General features: G+C 40.7%; 1 protein-coding gene across 3 annotated transcripts in view; it reads left to right on the forward strand.

The window, feature by feature from the left end:
- The first annotated feature begins 5,876 nt into the window (after positions 1–5,876).
- Positions 5,877–16,783, forward strand: part of ACSL1 (acyl-CoA synthetase long-chain family member 1) — a 31,066-nt gene continuing 20,159 nt past the window's right edge. The window contains exons 1-4 of one of the 3 annotated variants that reach the window (XM_009081073.1): positions 5,877–6,106; positions 12,157–12,271; positions 12,622–12,693; positions 13,919–14,013. In XM_009081073.1, the coding sequence (XP_009079321.1) occupies positions 5,912–6,106; positions 12,157–12,271; positions 12,622–12,693; positions 13,919–14,013 (477 nt within the window). In that variant the 5' untranslated portion in view covers positions 5,877–5,911. Of the gene's footprint in view, positions 6,107–12,156; positions 12,272–12,621; positions 12,694–13,911; positions 14,014–16,783 lie in introns of all 3 variants that reach the window. The other 2 variants (XM_009081072.1, XM_009081074.1) reach the window with 2 other exon arrangements.

Here is a 16,783-nt window from a genome sequence, read left to right on the forward strand (position 1 = left end):
ATTCTTGCAGAGTCTCAGGTGAGCACTTGAAACATGTTAATTTGATATTACATACAGAGCTTGCTGAAGAGTAGCCTTTTCTTGTGAAGAGTAGAATGGATAAGTTGACATAACACCTTGAGTAGATCATACCACAAGAAAGCTGCTGGCTTGTAGCAATTTGCTTCTGTAGGGTGATTTTCATCTAAACTGTATTTGGATTGATGCTAGATTAGCAGAATATTGCCATGATGTACTTGGAAATTGGAGTTGTAGGGATGCAGTTCTAATAGATAGCAATTTTGGCTGCAAAATAGGTATTTGTAAGCATCTTCTCTAGTCCGTGAAGATGAGAAACTGGTAAGACTGCTTAGTGGCATATGTGTGTACAGGCATGGATTAAAGGTAACTTAAATCGATCATTATCTGAAAGGTTTTAGCAGCAAGTGTTAGTTTTCCTTAATACAGAGTTACCAAGTGCTGCTGAAGGACTGTAATTGCACAAAAGGCATTGAGCAGGTTCTTGTCATGTGGTTCAGCTCCTGAACTTGAATAAACTCTAGTGACCTCACTAGTGTGTGCTCAGATTACTTGTTGGACATCATTAAGAGGCAAGAATCCAGGTGTTGCTCTACTTGATTGCAAGAGGATTGCAGCCAAATGTCTGAGGACAGGGCTTGTGGCTTTCTTTGTAGATGTGAACAGAGCCTTGACACATCAGTATCAGATGTGGTGCTCCTCAAAGGTTGCATCAGGAGTCTTAACTTCAGTTGCAGCTTATGAAGTAAATTACTGTGGCCCAACTGATAGGTCTGAATCCAGCTTGTAGGCTGTTCCCCTTCTGTTCTGCCTTGTGCCAAATGCAAGAACAGAAACACAACCAGCAGAAGCAACCTGAACCCTGTTGCATGATGCCCTATGGTTGCTTAGAGCCAAACTGGGGGGTGCTGAAGAGGAGTTGGATGTGGGGAGCAAATATTAAGAACCTGATGGTTCCTCTCTGTGCATGGGATGGGTTCCTTACTAACAGCTTTTTAGTTCCTCCCTCTTTACTCTTGCAGGAAAGTAAATCTGTCAGCTACTGTTTTGAAAAAGGAGGGTTTATAGCTCTGATGCTTGACTGGGTGAGCTAGGTGATTCTGGGCAAGATGAGATTTTCTTTCTTTTTAGTTGGGGGGGGTCAGAGTAGTGGATTACACAGTTCAAAAGTACTTGCTTTGTTCAGGAAAGTTCTGTGGCTGAGGAGAGACTGTGCTGTCATGTATGACATGACAGGCTACACCGCAGGAGGCATCTATTTGTGTTATAGGAGGCTTAAATGGGTTCTCCTTCAGGTCTCTCACAGCAAAGGAGCTTCAGTATCTTGAAGGTGGTTGTAGTTTGCTTGCTGGTTACAGTTTGACTGCATCACAGGTCTTTGCACTACCTCAATCAAGTTACTGCTTTGACTGCAGGGCAGGGGCAGAAGCTCCTGGAAAGACTTGCATTCAGTGTTTGGAGGTGCGTGCTTAATATGTAGTATTTCAAGTCCATTCCTTTCTCCAGCTGTGTCATGTTTCCTTCTGGGAGCTAATGGCTATCAGGTCATCAAGACAAGAGTTGATCTAGTTGAGGACTAGCATCACAACTAACCCAGGAAAATGGTATTTGTCAGATCACCTCCCTAGTGACTGCACAATCAGGTAATTGCCTGGCCAGCACGGAGAGGGTTGTGAGAGCATGTATCTAGGACAGGTTGGACTGACTCAGATGTAAGCTGATTGTAAATGCACTCTGAGATTAGGATTACGTATTCTATTCGGACAAAAGGATTTCTCTGGTTAATAGCCAAAGCTATTTGTTGCACCCTTTTTGTAAGCAATAAGGGAACTAGAACATGATTCTGCACTTGCTCTTTCACAGGTTCAGTGGAGAAAGACTTAAGTAAAACAGATGTGTGTGAACTGTGCAGTGTAACCTCTAAGAGTAAGAACTACAAACTGCAATGGCAGGTAGCTGTCAGGATAACTGAAAGGTATATGGGTGGCTGGTTCCCTGTTCCAGCATATTGTAGTGAAAACATTTTAGTGCCATGTTGCTCATGATAAGCGATAGGCAACTTGTCTTGTAGCTTTCTCCTGCCTGCAAGAGGCTGTAGAAATAACACAGCTTCTTCTACACCATGTGGTGGACCCGCCTTTGTCAGGCAGCTGCAGTGCTGGTGTGCTATTTGTGTAAATATTCGGATGGAGAGGAAGCGAGGCCATTGGTTCTTAGGGTTGTTTTCTTTGCAATACAGAAGCTGACGGCTGCTCTCCTGTTCTCTTCTGTTGCACTCGAACGATGTCTGGCTATGGATAGACAATAGGCAGGCTGCTGCCCACTGTAAATAGACCATTGTACGCCGAGAGTAGGAGCAGCAAAGAACGGCAGAGTCCTGCCAACTTGGGTCGTTGCCTTGAGATACTGGCTCTGCTGTAAAGAATGAGTCTTGGGTGCTGCAGGGTGTGCATGCGTGAGCAGAGAGCTGCCTTTGTCTGAGCCTTACAGAACTCCTTCACTGAGTTGATATGGTGGGTTCAGAGGGATATCTTCTTGGGCTAGATTTTGGGAACTGCTGTTTCTGTGGAGGTGGCCAGGGCAGGTAGTTACCTCTGAAGCAGTTTTGCCTTGCTATCAAAACCACTTTCCCATATCTGTCTGCTGGTTGCGTTGGGGGAAAAAAGTGCTTTTCACCTCAATGTTATCAGTTCTGCCCAGTTTGGTTTTTTTCTCTCTCCGCTTGTAGTAACCTGTGTATCACAGACTGGTCCTATTAATTTGGTATCTTCTTCCTTTGGGTCTCCAGCTGTTGCTTCCAATCATTTGCTATGTCCTCTCACACTGGGGCTGAGTTTGAGTCTGCTTCTCACCAGACAGGATCTGGACCACAGGGAACAATTGCAGGACTGGAGTTTGTGAAGCATGGCTTTTCTTGCTTGTCTTGAGTGAACAAACTTAGCTGGGTCTTTCCTTGAGGAAAAGGACTGAAAGCCAGATCTGAGCTCCACTGTGAAGATCTTTGTGTATCAGTCTGAAGGCTCTAAACCACTCTCCTTGTTCATGGTAAAACCACTGGATTCCTGATATAGTTGGAACATGAACCAAGTAAATACTGAGATGGCTCAAAGAGGGCTGGGAGGCATTGAAGTTTCCTTTCTCGATGGGGCATATTTGAATGCATATGTTAAGAATGGCAATTTATGCCCTCTGTTGTATCTGCTTCTACCTTAAATGCAGAAAGCAAGAGCTGGTAGGACTTGACAGATAGTAGTATTAAAGCTAGTCTTGCTGAAAACTCTGTCCTCACTTTGTTTTTTGTGCTGATGAGGCAGAAGGTGTAATAAGAATATCATCCCTCAATATAAGCAGTAAAAAGTATCACTATGTACATGATAACTTGTGGTATAACTGCTCAAGAAAGGTTTTATGTTACAGACTGGTCTACAAACAACTGGTTAAGGAAAAGTGGTGGTGTGCATCTCTTCCCTTCGCCTAGGCTGAAATCATAGCACCTCCTTGACTACAGTGGGATTCTTGTGTGAATGAAATGGTGATGTTTATTTTAGTTCTTGTTAGCTGTAATGGCATCACAGCCTTTTGAAAGAGTAATCTGAATTACACTGCATTCCTGAATCATAGTGTGTGTGTGTGCAGGACACTTCATGACTAATGCCGTCAGTAAAGCAATTTTAAAAGTCAAAGGTGCTCATTCTGGAGCTTGAAGACAGCTAAGCTTACTTTTAGCCCTCACACACATCATAGCCCCCTGGTGTCTGATACATGCAAAATGAACTTGTAAGTTGAGACTTCTTTGTTAGTGTGATTTTTTTAATTTTTAAAAATTCTTACTGTTCATCTGTATATATATATATATCTATGTATATATTAAGACTTAAGCAGTTTCCATGCCTGCAATGCTGATGAGCATGGTTTGATGCATAAAAAGCAACAGCATGGTATTCTAACTATTAAGTCAGTAACTGGTTTGTTTTTGTTTTTTTTAAAAAAAAAAACAATTTTAATGTCAAGGGAGGATGAAGAGCTTGTTAATCTATTCAGTTCTTCTCTACCTTCCATCACTACAGCCTGATGTGTTGTGGATTTTGAGCATAGCCTGCTGTATATCACAGTGCAGGTAGCCAAAAGGCCTCTCTGTAGTGGCCCTGCATTGCACGTCTACGGGTTGCAGCCTCGTGCCCTAAGGCTTTTCCAGGAAATAAAAGGTGGGGGGGAGTGAGGGCAGTGCCTGCAGGCTGGTGAGCACTCCATGGGTCCAGGAGTGTTCCAGAGATGGAACTTGACTCCATCCTGACACTGTCCCCATCCATGACCTTACTTCAGCCTCTCCTGTTAACATTGTGAAACCATGAGCCCTTTGGACTAATTTTATGGCTTTTCTGCTGTCTCTTGCAAATCCTCGTCCAAATATCGGGTAGACTTTTTGTGAACTAGACCATTCTTCTGTTGCCTAGTTGAATAACAGATTGCAGCAGTAAAGGTTTCAAGGTCAGAGTGTAAGCTAGAGGTCTTCCTGTAGAAATATGAAATCTTAACCTAGTATGGTTGGTTTTAAAACTAATGAACATGTAATTCTGCCTGTTTGGATTTCAGTGTCTCCTATGCCGCCATCCTGTGGGGGGGCATTGTGACACAGTATGTTCTAGCTGTCTAAACATGTATTTTGACTTTTTTTAGGACCTTTTGTTTAATTGTCCATAAGAATTGGCTGGGACCTAATTAACTGAGCAAACCCATGGCTTTGCTCTTCAAGCAAGCAGGAAAGCGTTGCTTCCCGTCAGTGGCCACTGCCCCGGGTGGCAGGTGCCTGTGGGCACCGCAGCCAGCGGCTGGTGTGTGCCCTTCAGCCGGCAGTGGGGTGACCAGCTGCAGGTTGCCATTGGCCCAGAGCAGGCCTGCTGCCTCTGCCTGCCTTACCTCTCACCTAGTGGGCAGGAGCTGGTGGGTTTGGCATGTGACAAACATCCCAGGAGACCTTGGCTGTAGAGGAGAGCACCAGCTGAGCTGACTGCAATCCCCTTTTTCCACAGCTGGTTATTGCTGTGGAATATCCATGTCAGTGAGTGGTGGCGGGGAGCAGTCTCTTTCAGCTCTTCCTTCTGTGCGAACGTGACAAATCAAATGTGCTTCCTGTGCTTGATTATATTGCTGTGTGCTGCTGCCTTGGGCCTCCTCAGGCGCTGCTTTAGTCTGCCTCATGACCAGAGATAAATTGCTGGCATGGTGCTGGGAGAAATAGGAAACTTGCTTGCATAGAGGAGCTATGGGAGGATATTGGCTTTGAAGGCAGCTTGCTGTACTGACCTTTCTGTGCGTGACTGAAGGGAGGGTAGGAGAGTTTATTTTACTGGATTTAAGGGAAGAAAAATCCTGCTCCTGCTGTACTACTATAGGATTACGATGCTCTCTGTTATATGCAGGCAAGATAACATGTCTCTGCCCTTTGTCTCCCAGACTCCCCTGTTTGATGCTTTACTGTTTAAACTATCTTATAGTACAGCTACTGTACAAATAACTGTTTTATGTTTGTGAACTGCTCTCCTTTAACAAAACCTTTGCGTTTTCCTTTTTTTTTTTGGTTTCTTTTAATGTGGTCTCTGTTAAAAGCAACATTTTAAAACCCTGAAGAATTTCACTCTTCTCAGCCCCACCTATTATTCTAGAGTATGAACCAATAATTGCCTGCTTGCTTAATTGCAGCACAAGTCTAATGATTATTGCCTGCCTAATGCCAGATCAAGTTATTTTGATAGTGGGGAAGCTGGTAGGACAAAGTGTACATTGCTCTCTTACAACAACAGTGAATCAAAAAGGGATTTCAGATTTTACTTGTGTAACTGTAACTTTTTCATACCAACAGATTCCAGCATTGGAACAACTGCACTGAACTGCAATGCAAGCACATGAGTTGTTCAGACACCTACGAATCCCAGAACTTGGGGATGTCAGACAGTATGTGCGCACCCTTCCAACAAATACGCTGATGGGCTTCGGTGCCTTCGCAGCTCTCACAACCTACTGGTATGCAACAAGACCAAAAGCACTAAAACCACCATGTGATTTAGCAATGCAGTCTGTGGAAGTAGAGGTAAGTGTCACTTGATGCATGCTGTAGTTCACTGAAGTCTGAAGCCTAAGTGCAGCATTGAGCAAAACACTTGATTTGCATAATTATTTCTAAACTTGTAGTGTGTGGGGAGTACATTTCATGGCATGTTTTGTCTTTTTTCTGAAATATGGCCTGAACTAATTTTCTTCGCTTTTTGAATTTGAAAACCAGTATAACCAGCTGGTGCTGAGGCAGCAGAGCTTCTGATCTGACTGGTGGCAGGTAACTTGTTCATGTTAGAATTGGCACAGTGTAGTTTTCAATTCCTGGCCATGTGTTTAGGTGATGGACTATTAAATTAGGTCTTGGGGTCATGCTGGCATATACTGATTAAGCTAGTACTTTTCTGTTATTTTTAGTGTATAATAGCTGACACATGAGGCTTTATATCGGGTTACAAGCATGAAGAGGGTACTAATTGTCCTCAGATATCTGTGGAAAGAAATATTAGTCCGCCAAGGGATCCCAGCCATAGAGTAAGTTGAAATTAAACCACCACCTGCTAAACTCTGGATATGCTAGTTTAGCTTTTGTCTTATGTTTTTTAGAGGCAGACAGTTACTGTTACATGGTGGCTTTTTAAAAAGTAAAGTCAAATATGGAAGCAGTCTGACTGAGAAACTGTTGTTTTATAAGCAAATATGGACTGAATACAATGTTGGTGTTTCTTGAGTAGTGGTTATATTGTTTCCCCTGTTCACCACAGAGTCAAGATTTTACTACTTGTTTCGTTCTTTCAAGAGTTTGTGTTTCTCCAGGGTAGACAAGGTGCCTCTTCCCTTTTAAAAGGAGACAGTTTTGAGAGGTCTTGATCTTTGGGGGAGATAATTATAAAATGTAGGATTGCAAAGCTGACAGCTGCTTACATTGCTCATAGTCAAACTACCACTATAGTTTGTGGGTTTTTTAGTATGTATACTTGCAATTTAAGTTTCCCTTTAGAGCACAATCTTCTGCACTGATAGACTGCATCTAGTTGTCCTGTCTAAAGTGCAATTAACATGACTTTTGCTTAAGACTAGATGTGACTACAAATTGATGTAAACTAATGTGGCAGAGCAGTTTGAAATTTACAGGAGGTCAAGTTCAGGAGCTTTAGCAAAGCAAACTTCTGTCAGCCTCAAATTGGGCATTTGTTTCAATGTTTCATGATGCTGAGACTGAAGAATGACACAGTAGTTGGCCCTTCCGTCCAGAAGTTTAGTAAGTGCCACTTATTTCTAAATTTTCTCAGTATGGCATACAGTAAGCTTAATGACTTGTCATGTTAATATAGCAAGTAAGGGTCTGCTACCAGAAGTACACAAAGGGGAAACAAAAGTATGCTCTGGCAGTGTGATAATTGCCAAAAATACTTCTTTGAAACCAATGTGTAGAGTAAGGATCTAGAGATTAGATCTTCTCTTGGTGAGCTTTTCCAATCCTGATAGCAGCCACTTAGTGGGTAGAAAAATTAGTCTTGTAAAGCAGCACACCTTGGTGGCTGGAATAAACTAGCAGTGAAACCTTTCCAGCTGTGGAGGGCCCCACTAGTCAGTATAGACTTCAGCAGATTTCTGAGGGGCACTGCATAATAAGATGGTGAAAGTGACTCTTAACTGTCCATAAACCCAGTCACAAATGCTTATGCGCTTGAGACTCTTGACAGCAGTCTCAGTTCACTGCTTTTTGCTTCTTCAAGCTAAATTGCTTGTCACTGCTGGAGTCTGAGATTAAAATCATTGCTTGGTGGTATGAGACTTCACTAAGCTACTTAATGCATCATTGATCTGTATTATACTAATTAACATTGGGTCTCTGATCAGAGCAAGCTAGGTATAACAGGATTGTTCTTCATTGCCTCTTTAGAGAATACATTTTAATAGGAAGACTGAATACTAGGAGATGTTGAAACAGAAACAGCTGAGAGTGTTAGCATGTCTTGGTGATAAAAGAGCTCATACTTAGAGAACATGTTGAAATGAGCAAGATATATCCAATCTTGTTTACATTAAGGGCCGTATCTGAACTATTAATAATGTTGCAAACTGTACCAAACTGTAATCAAATGAGAATGTATGTTGTGAAGCAAGTTTCATGTGTCTATTGGTACTTTTATTACAGTAACAAGACTAATACAGTGCTTGGGATTGTTTCTCATTACCATTTTGCTTAGAATTTCACTTCACATGCTCCATTTTCTTATGCATGTGTTAAGATGGGTTGTCACTCCATGGGAATAAAAATCAAATACTGCTCTTAAATTGTCTCAACATCTTTTTTCTGGCTAAGCAATACCATATTAAAAGGTCTGAAGAGTAAGCAATGTGCTCCAAAAAAACCATGCCAGAAGGCAATGTCTCTTTTTTAAATATCTAATCTACCTGTTCAGTAACAATAACAATTTTGAACTAGAAATAAGCTTCTTTTTTGTGATTTATTTCCTTGGCCTCTAATGAATTAAATTAAGTCATTGACTTAAGTAGGATTTCTGCATGTTCTGGTAATAAATCTTCATAACTTCATATGAGAGGAAAAAGATCCTCTTTATTGCTGTTTTAGGACACTTGCCATCTCTGGAAAGCTTTGATTTGGTAATAACCTATTTTAACCATCACTGGATGACCATAAAGGTTGCACAGTTAGTTGAATATGGGTACAAAGGGTTACTGAGGTGGCAGGGACACTTTCCACTAGACCAGGTTGCTCAGACCCTCATCCAGCTTGGCCTTAAACACTTCCAGGGATGGGGTGTCCACATGTGTATCTATCTGCTAGTAGATTGCTTGTTCTTTCCATTGGTGACTGATAGCTGAACAACTTTGGTTATTGATTTTGAGTGTCGGTGTATAGCTGTCAAGTATATCCTGCTTTAAAACTTCTATTTGTCTCAAGTTCTGCTAAGTATGGGATAGAAATGTATATTAGGATGTCAGTATTCTCTAGTAGTAAGAGCTTGGATTTATGACTGGCTTTTTTTGTTCCCTTAAGAAAAGACATTCAAATATGAGATAGGTATTCAACTCATGAAAACTTTTAAACCTTCTTAGATTCTTCTGATACATTACTGGAATCCTAACATGCCTCATCTTTTGAGAATCACTTGATTAGACATGTGCTTGTGTCCCTGTGAAATGATGAGTTTTAGGTGTTGCATGTTTACCTAGGGGTTAGCATGCTTAAAATTCCATGGCTGATTTGACAACTCTGGGTTAGACTTACTGCTCACAATATGCATGTTGGCAACCTAAGCACCACTTGCTAGTGTACTTTCCCTCACAGGTAAAAGGAAATTCAGCCTCTTGCCTCTGAGGCATGGTGCAGCCAACAGTCTGTTGTGACATTGCTGCTAACCCTGAGCAGCCTGTGTCAACAAGGAGCAAACCCAGGGCTTGAACAAAAGCAGCTATCTTATGTGACCTGAATAGGCACTGGTAGAGTAACATATGCCTCTGTTGTGGAAGAAATCTGTTTCCTTCAGCTGCTGCTGTTCTGAACCAGTGCCAAAACTTTACTTAATGTCCAGCACTTGCTGTGTAATGGGTTAATTTCCTGCAGTTCCTTGAGCTGCTACAAGGGCTGCTTTACACAAGTAACTAGAACCTGTTCTCACATTAATCAGATTTTATTGACTGTCCCCTTAAGAACACTTTGAAACTGAGAGCCCCTTTGAGTATGTATCTGTTTACTGGACAGATCTGCTAGATCCCATTCACATAACTTGTGTGAAGTGAGCCAAATATTCCAGTCCTGAGAGTCAGATGTTTGGTTGTAATGACCATTGAATTTTAGACAAGTTTGCTGCAAGCAGCACTTTCCCTGATACTGCACAAATATTCTGGATAAGGACCCTTTGGACAAACTCTTAAAATAGTAGTTCTTGCTGCTCTCGAGCAAAATGTAGATCAATTCTGTTGCCTAGTAGATGGGTTAATTTAGACCTTGCCTAATGCTCCCAGTTTGGTCTTCAGCATATCCAGGAGTATTTCCCTGAACTCCTGATGGTCCTCACGCAAGGAGCTGAGTGGTTTTTTCGGCAAAACTCTTACTGTAGTGCTGTTGAAGATCCAGTCAATTACACTTTACTGTGGGGAAAAAGTATAGTAAGCAAAACTGCAAGCTGGTTATGCTTCCCTTTAACTGGAAACTCCTAAGAACTGATGGCATCTTTTCAATAGCAGTCTGTTAGTTTCTCCTTTTTTGCAAAAGGACAGCGCTGTCAGTCCTGTATCTAAGCAGTATGCTGTCTGTCTGGTAAGTCTTACCCTTAGATCTGATTAGTGCCTCAGACCTTGCAAAAACTGCTTTTGTGGTGCTGTGTAATACGGCACATAAAACAGTAGTAGCTCACATGAGGAGAAAAAAATACTTCTTGACTGTTGCTGAAGAATGGCTTAGGATATTATATTTTACCTGATGCAGGAATTGCAGCACAACAAACATGGTACATGGGGTACATTGCACTTGCTGATGTTACCTATGACTGGTATCAAACTACATTTTGTGATCTTGCTCAGGTTAGCTCCAGAGGTAGCAAATGGGGAAAATCTGGAAGCTGATTTTGGTTATCCAAGATCTGAAAAATCAGTACAATAAAGCAAGCAGTCTTGCTTTTCATTCCAGGCAGAGACATGTACTAGTAATCTGTTTAATTTCCTGTAGAGTAGATTCTGGTCTGAGAGCGCAAGTGTACTCTTGAATTTCTAGTGTTACAAATTTTTAGAGCTAAAGATACTCATTAACTTGTTCTGGGTCATGTTCGCAGTGTTTGTATCTGCTCCCTGCCAAAGGAGTGGCAAGCACTGCATTGCACATAGTGCTTTGCTAGAACAAGTTAGACTTGTTTTAGTGTAAAAATATTTTTATTCTCTGTGTCTTTAATGTGCTAGCTCATTTCTTTGGACATGGGCAGTATGACATCTTCTGCAGATAAACCTGTGTTTATGTAGTTTATACATGAACAGATGCTGTCTGGTCTTCCAGCATACTTTGAAAACAGGGCAAGAAACCAATGGCCAAGAGGAGCCTGTGACTACATACAAATAGGTTTTTGATGTGTGTATGTTAGACAATTCAGGCACAAATTTAGTTAGTCCAGGATTTGATGTTGTGAAAGAGCCAGGAATTGACTACAACCACTGATGGAGAGAAAATCTTATGCTGTGTTTACCCCAGGCCCTCTATTTAACCAGGTAGGCTCTTCCTGATAAGAACTTGCTTGTAGGTGTCTGTCATCATAGCAGAACTTATAACCATGGCCCAATAGTAATTGCATAACTGGAATTTGTGAAACTGGATTGTTAATTAATGAGATAATCAGTCATTCTAAAAAAGGCAGTATTAAAACTGAACTACATTCTTGTGTTGACTTCCAATTGTAGCCTATGTAAATGCTCATCCCCTGCAAAATGCTGACTTTAATTCTCAAAGTGGTATTGTCTTGACTACCTTTAGATTAGGAGGAAACCCATTTTGTAAGATGGAATTTAAATTGGATTAAAGGACTCTATTTTCACCTGGAACAGAGTATTTTATTCATGAGAATGCTCGTTTAGGGTGTTAGTGACCACCCTTAAAATCACTTAGGTTTTGAAACCTCAGATTGAAGTGTGATTGTGTTCTGTAATCTTAATTAGAGAAGTAGATCAGAATTGCAACATTAATAATTTGTCTGAAGAGCTCTGAGGCTGGAGTGATTTAGAAAGCTTGATGAAATTAATTATGCTATATACTGCACTAATAAAGTAAAACATTTCTTAAGAAAAACTGTCTGACAAAACGCCCTTTGACAGTCCTTACTATTGTCATTTGTTCTATGCTATCTTAGGTAGCTGAGGAATAAGATTTGCCTGACAGGTTTATGGTAATGCAGGGAGCAGTCTGACTCTTGAAAGAATGTCCAGGAAACCTTGCATATCTCTCAAGTTCTCTGAAGCAGAATCTGCCAAAGCTTTTAACAAAACTTAATGGATGAGGTGTTCTTACTCCTTCAAGAATTCCCATTCATTTACAGCCAACAAGGGTCTAACCTTTCTAATTGATTTTCTTAGGGTGGTGAGCATGCTCGAAGGTCCTCTCTTCTTAACAGTGATGAACTCTTGGTTTACTACTATGATGATGTGAGGACAGCTTATGATATTTTCCAAAGGGGCATACAAGTATCAAGTAAGTCTAAAATGAAAGATAGTGTTTTTATATGTCAAGAACTAAAAATCTGAGGTCTTTTGAAATGCAGTTGGGGATAGGGGATGTATACCTAGGAATACGATAAATGTACTGGGTGTGAGTTTTCTTGAAGGCAAATATGACCTCTTGTGAAGAAGAGTTTTATGAGAACAAAGTCAGTGCTGTGTTCCTTGACCTAAATCAACCTTCTTGTCTGTCCTTTCGCAGTTTCTTTCCCTGCATCCCTGAAAAAAACTCTGCAGGGAATCTAGAGGCTTAGCACCCAGAGTTGTGTCAAGACAGAGTAACTGAAGTTAAATTTTGAGTAACTTTGAATTATCTTTTTTTAGATAATGGTCCCTGTCTAGGTTCTAGAAAACCAAACCAGCCATATGAGTGGATCTCCTATAAAGAGGTAAGTAGTCTCTCTAACTTCTTGCTAGACCTGCTGTTGCTTGCTGAGACCATTGATACAACATCCAGTAATGTGATATAACAAATCTGAATTATTTATAGATGTTTTAAAGTAGTAGCAGAATATTGCAGAAAGGCTCCTATTACAGTATCTTAAAGAAACAAGACTCAAGTATGTGCAAGGGAGAGAAAAGGAGAGTATCTCCTATACCTGGTTTATCAACAGTTTTATTTCAGATCTTTTGGGGTTTTGGCAGTTTTTAGCATCTCAGTGCTGCATTGTTTAGAACTTGGACACTGTCTCTGAAGGGCTGCAGCTTTGAAGTAGTATTCAGAGGCTCAGACTGCTGCTACTTTAGGTGCTTGCTTCCACGAGGCTCACTTTACAATAGGAGAAGGCTGATCTACAGGTGTTGCTTGAGCTTTTTGAGAACTTGACTCCATGGTGCTGACTGATGGTTGTATAGGGTGTTAACAGATATGCTTCTAACCAGTGGCCATGCTGCTTCATGATCCTTGAAACCATCTTTATGCAAATATCCATTGACAGCTCTGTGTGTTTAGGTTGGTCCTGATTTAATCAGTTGGTCTTCAAATTTGCATAAACCTTGCCGGTGGCATACTGTTAAGGTCATTAAACACCTGTATGTAGCAGAAATCACTTTTTCCCAAGGTGTTTTTACTGGGAACTTGTTCTGTGTGACCTTGCTAATTAAGGTTTTGCTGTTTGAGTCATGTGACTGACATGAATTCAAGTCATGTGCTATATGGAAAGAATTTAGAAAATTGCCTTCCCAAGCTTTGTTTATAGACCTAACTGGGTTTTGCCTCCTTGTTCTCCTGCTTTTTGAAGGGAGAAATGCTGTTCCCATAGGCACCAAACAAAGCAGAAGGAGAGCATATTTAGTGCTTGTGGTTGAGCAGAACTCCAGGGTCACTTCTTGGGTTTAATACAGATAAAACAAAACATCCTTTACTGCCTATGTGAGCTGCTGCATATTGAGTGCAAGTGTAGGAGCTGCAATCAGTGCAGTGTAATGGCACTGCAATGTTTAGGTTGTCAAAGTCACAGAGGTCATTCAAAATAGCTTAGAAAGTTTGTCTCATTCATACCAATTACTGGTCTGTCTTTGGTAAGACATGGTAAAATAATGTTGAGGGGAGTTTGCAGTTTTGAACTTGCTCTTAATTTATTTTTTTCTCCTCTCCTTGTTTTGCCCCTCCAGGTTGCAGATAGAGCTGAGTGTGTGGGCTCTGCATTACTCCACCGAGGCTTCAAACCATCTCATGTTCAGTATATAGGAATCTTCTCACAAAACAGACCTGAGGTAATTTAATTGACAGTGTGTGCATTTCTGGTCTAGCTGTTATTGAAATGGCCCACTTGTGTCTCTTGGCAGTGTACTGAGCTTCCCTGCTGAGAGCCAATTTGGTGCTGGGAAGAGGCTAGAGGCGGGCATCGTAGACCCACGAGTTGTAGGCATGGCATCATTAGCCAAGAACCAAAACTGATAATTGACACAACTGAGTGTCATATATTGTTGTGGGTTGTTGGGATATTTTTTGCCCCCAGAGCTAAATGCAGAAGAGAAGGCTGGAGAACAGGAAGAGAATCAGGGAATCCAGAAGAACTTAACTAATTATCTTCTCTTTCCAGTTTATAGAGGAGGCTTGTTTAATGGGAAGTAAACGTGGTACTCAGTGAATACAAACACTATTTGATTTCTCTTAAAAAGTGACATTGGAGTACAAAGTAATTGAAAGGTGGTTGGAAATCACATGGAGGTGTTTAAATGCTTCAAAACACAACAAAATACTGATTAAATATTTGAACAAATAGAAGATGGCTAAAGGTGATAGTGCTGTTGCTGCCAGAGGCCCTGGGCACAAAGATTCTGGGAGGGACGACTCCAGATGAAGGCAAAAATTGAAAATTAATTGCTGTTTAATAAAAAGGAGTAGAAAGGCTGAAGGTGACTTATTTAAAGATGATTACCTAAGATAGGTGTGGGGATAATTCAGATTGATTAGGTAGTACCTATTCATTTTAACCCAGAAGTGATTCTAGACTGCTGTTCCTAAAAATGTTATGAAGTATTCAGTAAGTATGCTCTCAACTTGTTTATTAAATCTGTTTAATAGGACTGAATTTCTCTAACCTATGTGTATGTGCTTAGTAGCTTGAGCTAGTACTTGCTGCATTGAGCTAGTTCAATCCCAGCCTGTATTAAGACAGGAAACTGGTTCTTATATTGTGTCAAAAACATGCTGTCCCTCTTGATTAAACACTCCCAGCTGGATGCCATTGTCAAGGGCCATCTACAGTGCTGACAGGATATAGAAGTTCTGTCAGTCTCTTGGTCTCTTCTGATTTCAGTTTGCAGCTGAGCCTTCCCTGCTGTCATTAAAATGGAAGCTGTGTGACAAGTGACTGACTTCCTCCTCTCCCAACCTACACCACAAGAAAACCCCTAACTCTATAGTCTTGTATAGATGAAAGAAAAAAAATCAATTTCCCAGACCCTTAAAAGCTTCAGTAGTTTGGTGCTTAGATTTTTCTACTGGAATTCTGGTTCTAACAGCTAGATTTTATTCCTGTAATAAAGGCTGGAATATATTGAACTAAGAAGCTGTTAAATGACATCATGTTACAGACTGTACAGTTCAGTCTCCTGTGCATATAACATGATGAACTGGACGTAAAAAAGGGAGGCAGATGTTTGTGTCATGCCAGTTTGAACTGTTTCTCTGTAGACCTTTGGGCACAAAGTCTTTGCTGGATTAGTGAATTTTATGAAGGAGGGCATGGAAGTGTGATTTGCTCTTAGATCACAGAGACAAAAATGTGCTTGAGTTGTACTGCTCTGAGTTGAGTCAGGAATGAGCTGAAAAGACTTGTTTAAACCAGCAATTTTAAATCTGGGATTTTCCCTGCTGAAAACTATTGGATGGGTGTTGTGACATCCCCAACAAAATCACTAATCCAGACAGGAGATTATGTGAAGCTAATTCCCCCCCTCCCTTTTTTTTTTTCTGTGAAATGATTCACATTTGTCAGTTCAGGAAACAACTCCTAGGGAAATCCCCTAATGGGGAAAATCCTAGCATCTTACTTGCCTAAATATTCACTGAAAAAAAACCCCAAACTTGGAATTATAAATAAAAGTATTGCTTTCTCTTTGAGTCACTGGAAAACAGTCATCTTTTCTGCAAGTGAGGAACTTGTGTTTTGGATTGTGTATTTATTTCACTGTCCTGTTTTCTGTGTCCCTTAATAGAATATCAGAACCATGTCAGAAAACAAACTGAGTCTCAGACTGTTGTCTATATTCAGTACTAATTGCTTGCTTAGGCTTTGGGAGAGAACTCAAGTGTCAAGGTTTGGTATTTGTATTTACTCTTAATTTTAGAAGGAAAATGGAAGAAAAATGTCTTGGTAGCCCAGAAAATAAAGATACTGGTTGTTATACCGAGGATGATGTTCAGGAGTTGGAGGCTGCAACAGGATGCTTTTATCACTGTGTGCAGCTTCTGAAGTCTGTTGTAGTAGACACCTACCCAATAAATTAACTACTGGACTTCAGGCTCCTGAACAGCAATACAGCTGCCCCTTTGTTACATGTATTGGTGGAAGCTATTTAGGAAAAACCATTCAGTGGACCCTTTAATGACTGGTCTAGATGTGCTTGCTTAGACTTACCAGTATGTCTAATGTCTGCATGGAAGTCTGGTTACCTGTTAGCTGGCCTTGTACTAGGTTTAAGAAGTCTTTTTGGACTAGAGCTACACAACTTTCCTGTTGCGCAAATGCTGTCAGAAAAATTCCCTGTGTTTAAGGCTGTCTCAATCAATAGAATACTTTGAGAAACTGGCCCCTAATAAACAGTATGTTAAAGTGAGATTTGGCAACTTTGTTAACATAGACTATGCATTAGATGTTATATGGAATAACCAGCTGAGCAATGTTTAAACTTGTCATCATATGGAGATGAGGTAACTGACTAGTGTCCTGCAAAAACACTGGAAAGTGTGACAAAGTTTAGGGAAGGGAAACAAACACCCTTGTTAGTGCAATCCTTGTTGAATTTTAAGTTCTGA

Source organism: Acanthisitta chloris, unplaced genomic scaffold, assembly GCF_000695815.1.
Source record: "Acanthisitta chloris isolate BGI_N310 unplaced genomic scaffold, ASM69581v1 scaffold6708, whole genome shotgun sequence".
NCBI classification, from domain to species: Eukaryota; Metazoa; Chordata; class Aves; order Passeriformes; family Acanthisittidae; genus Acanthisitta; species Acanthisitta chloris.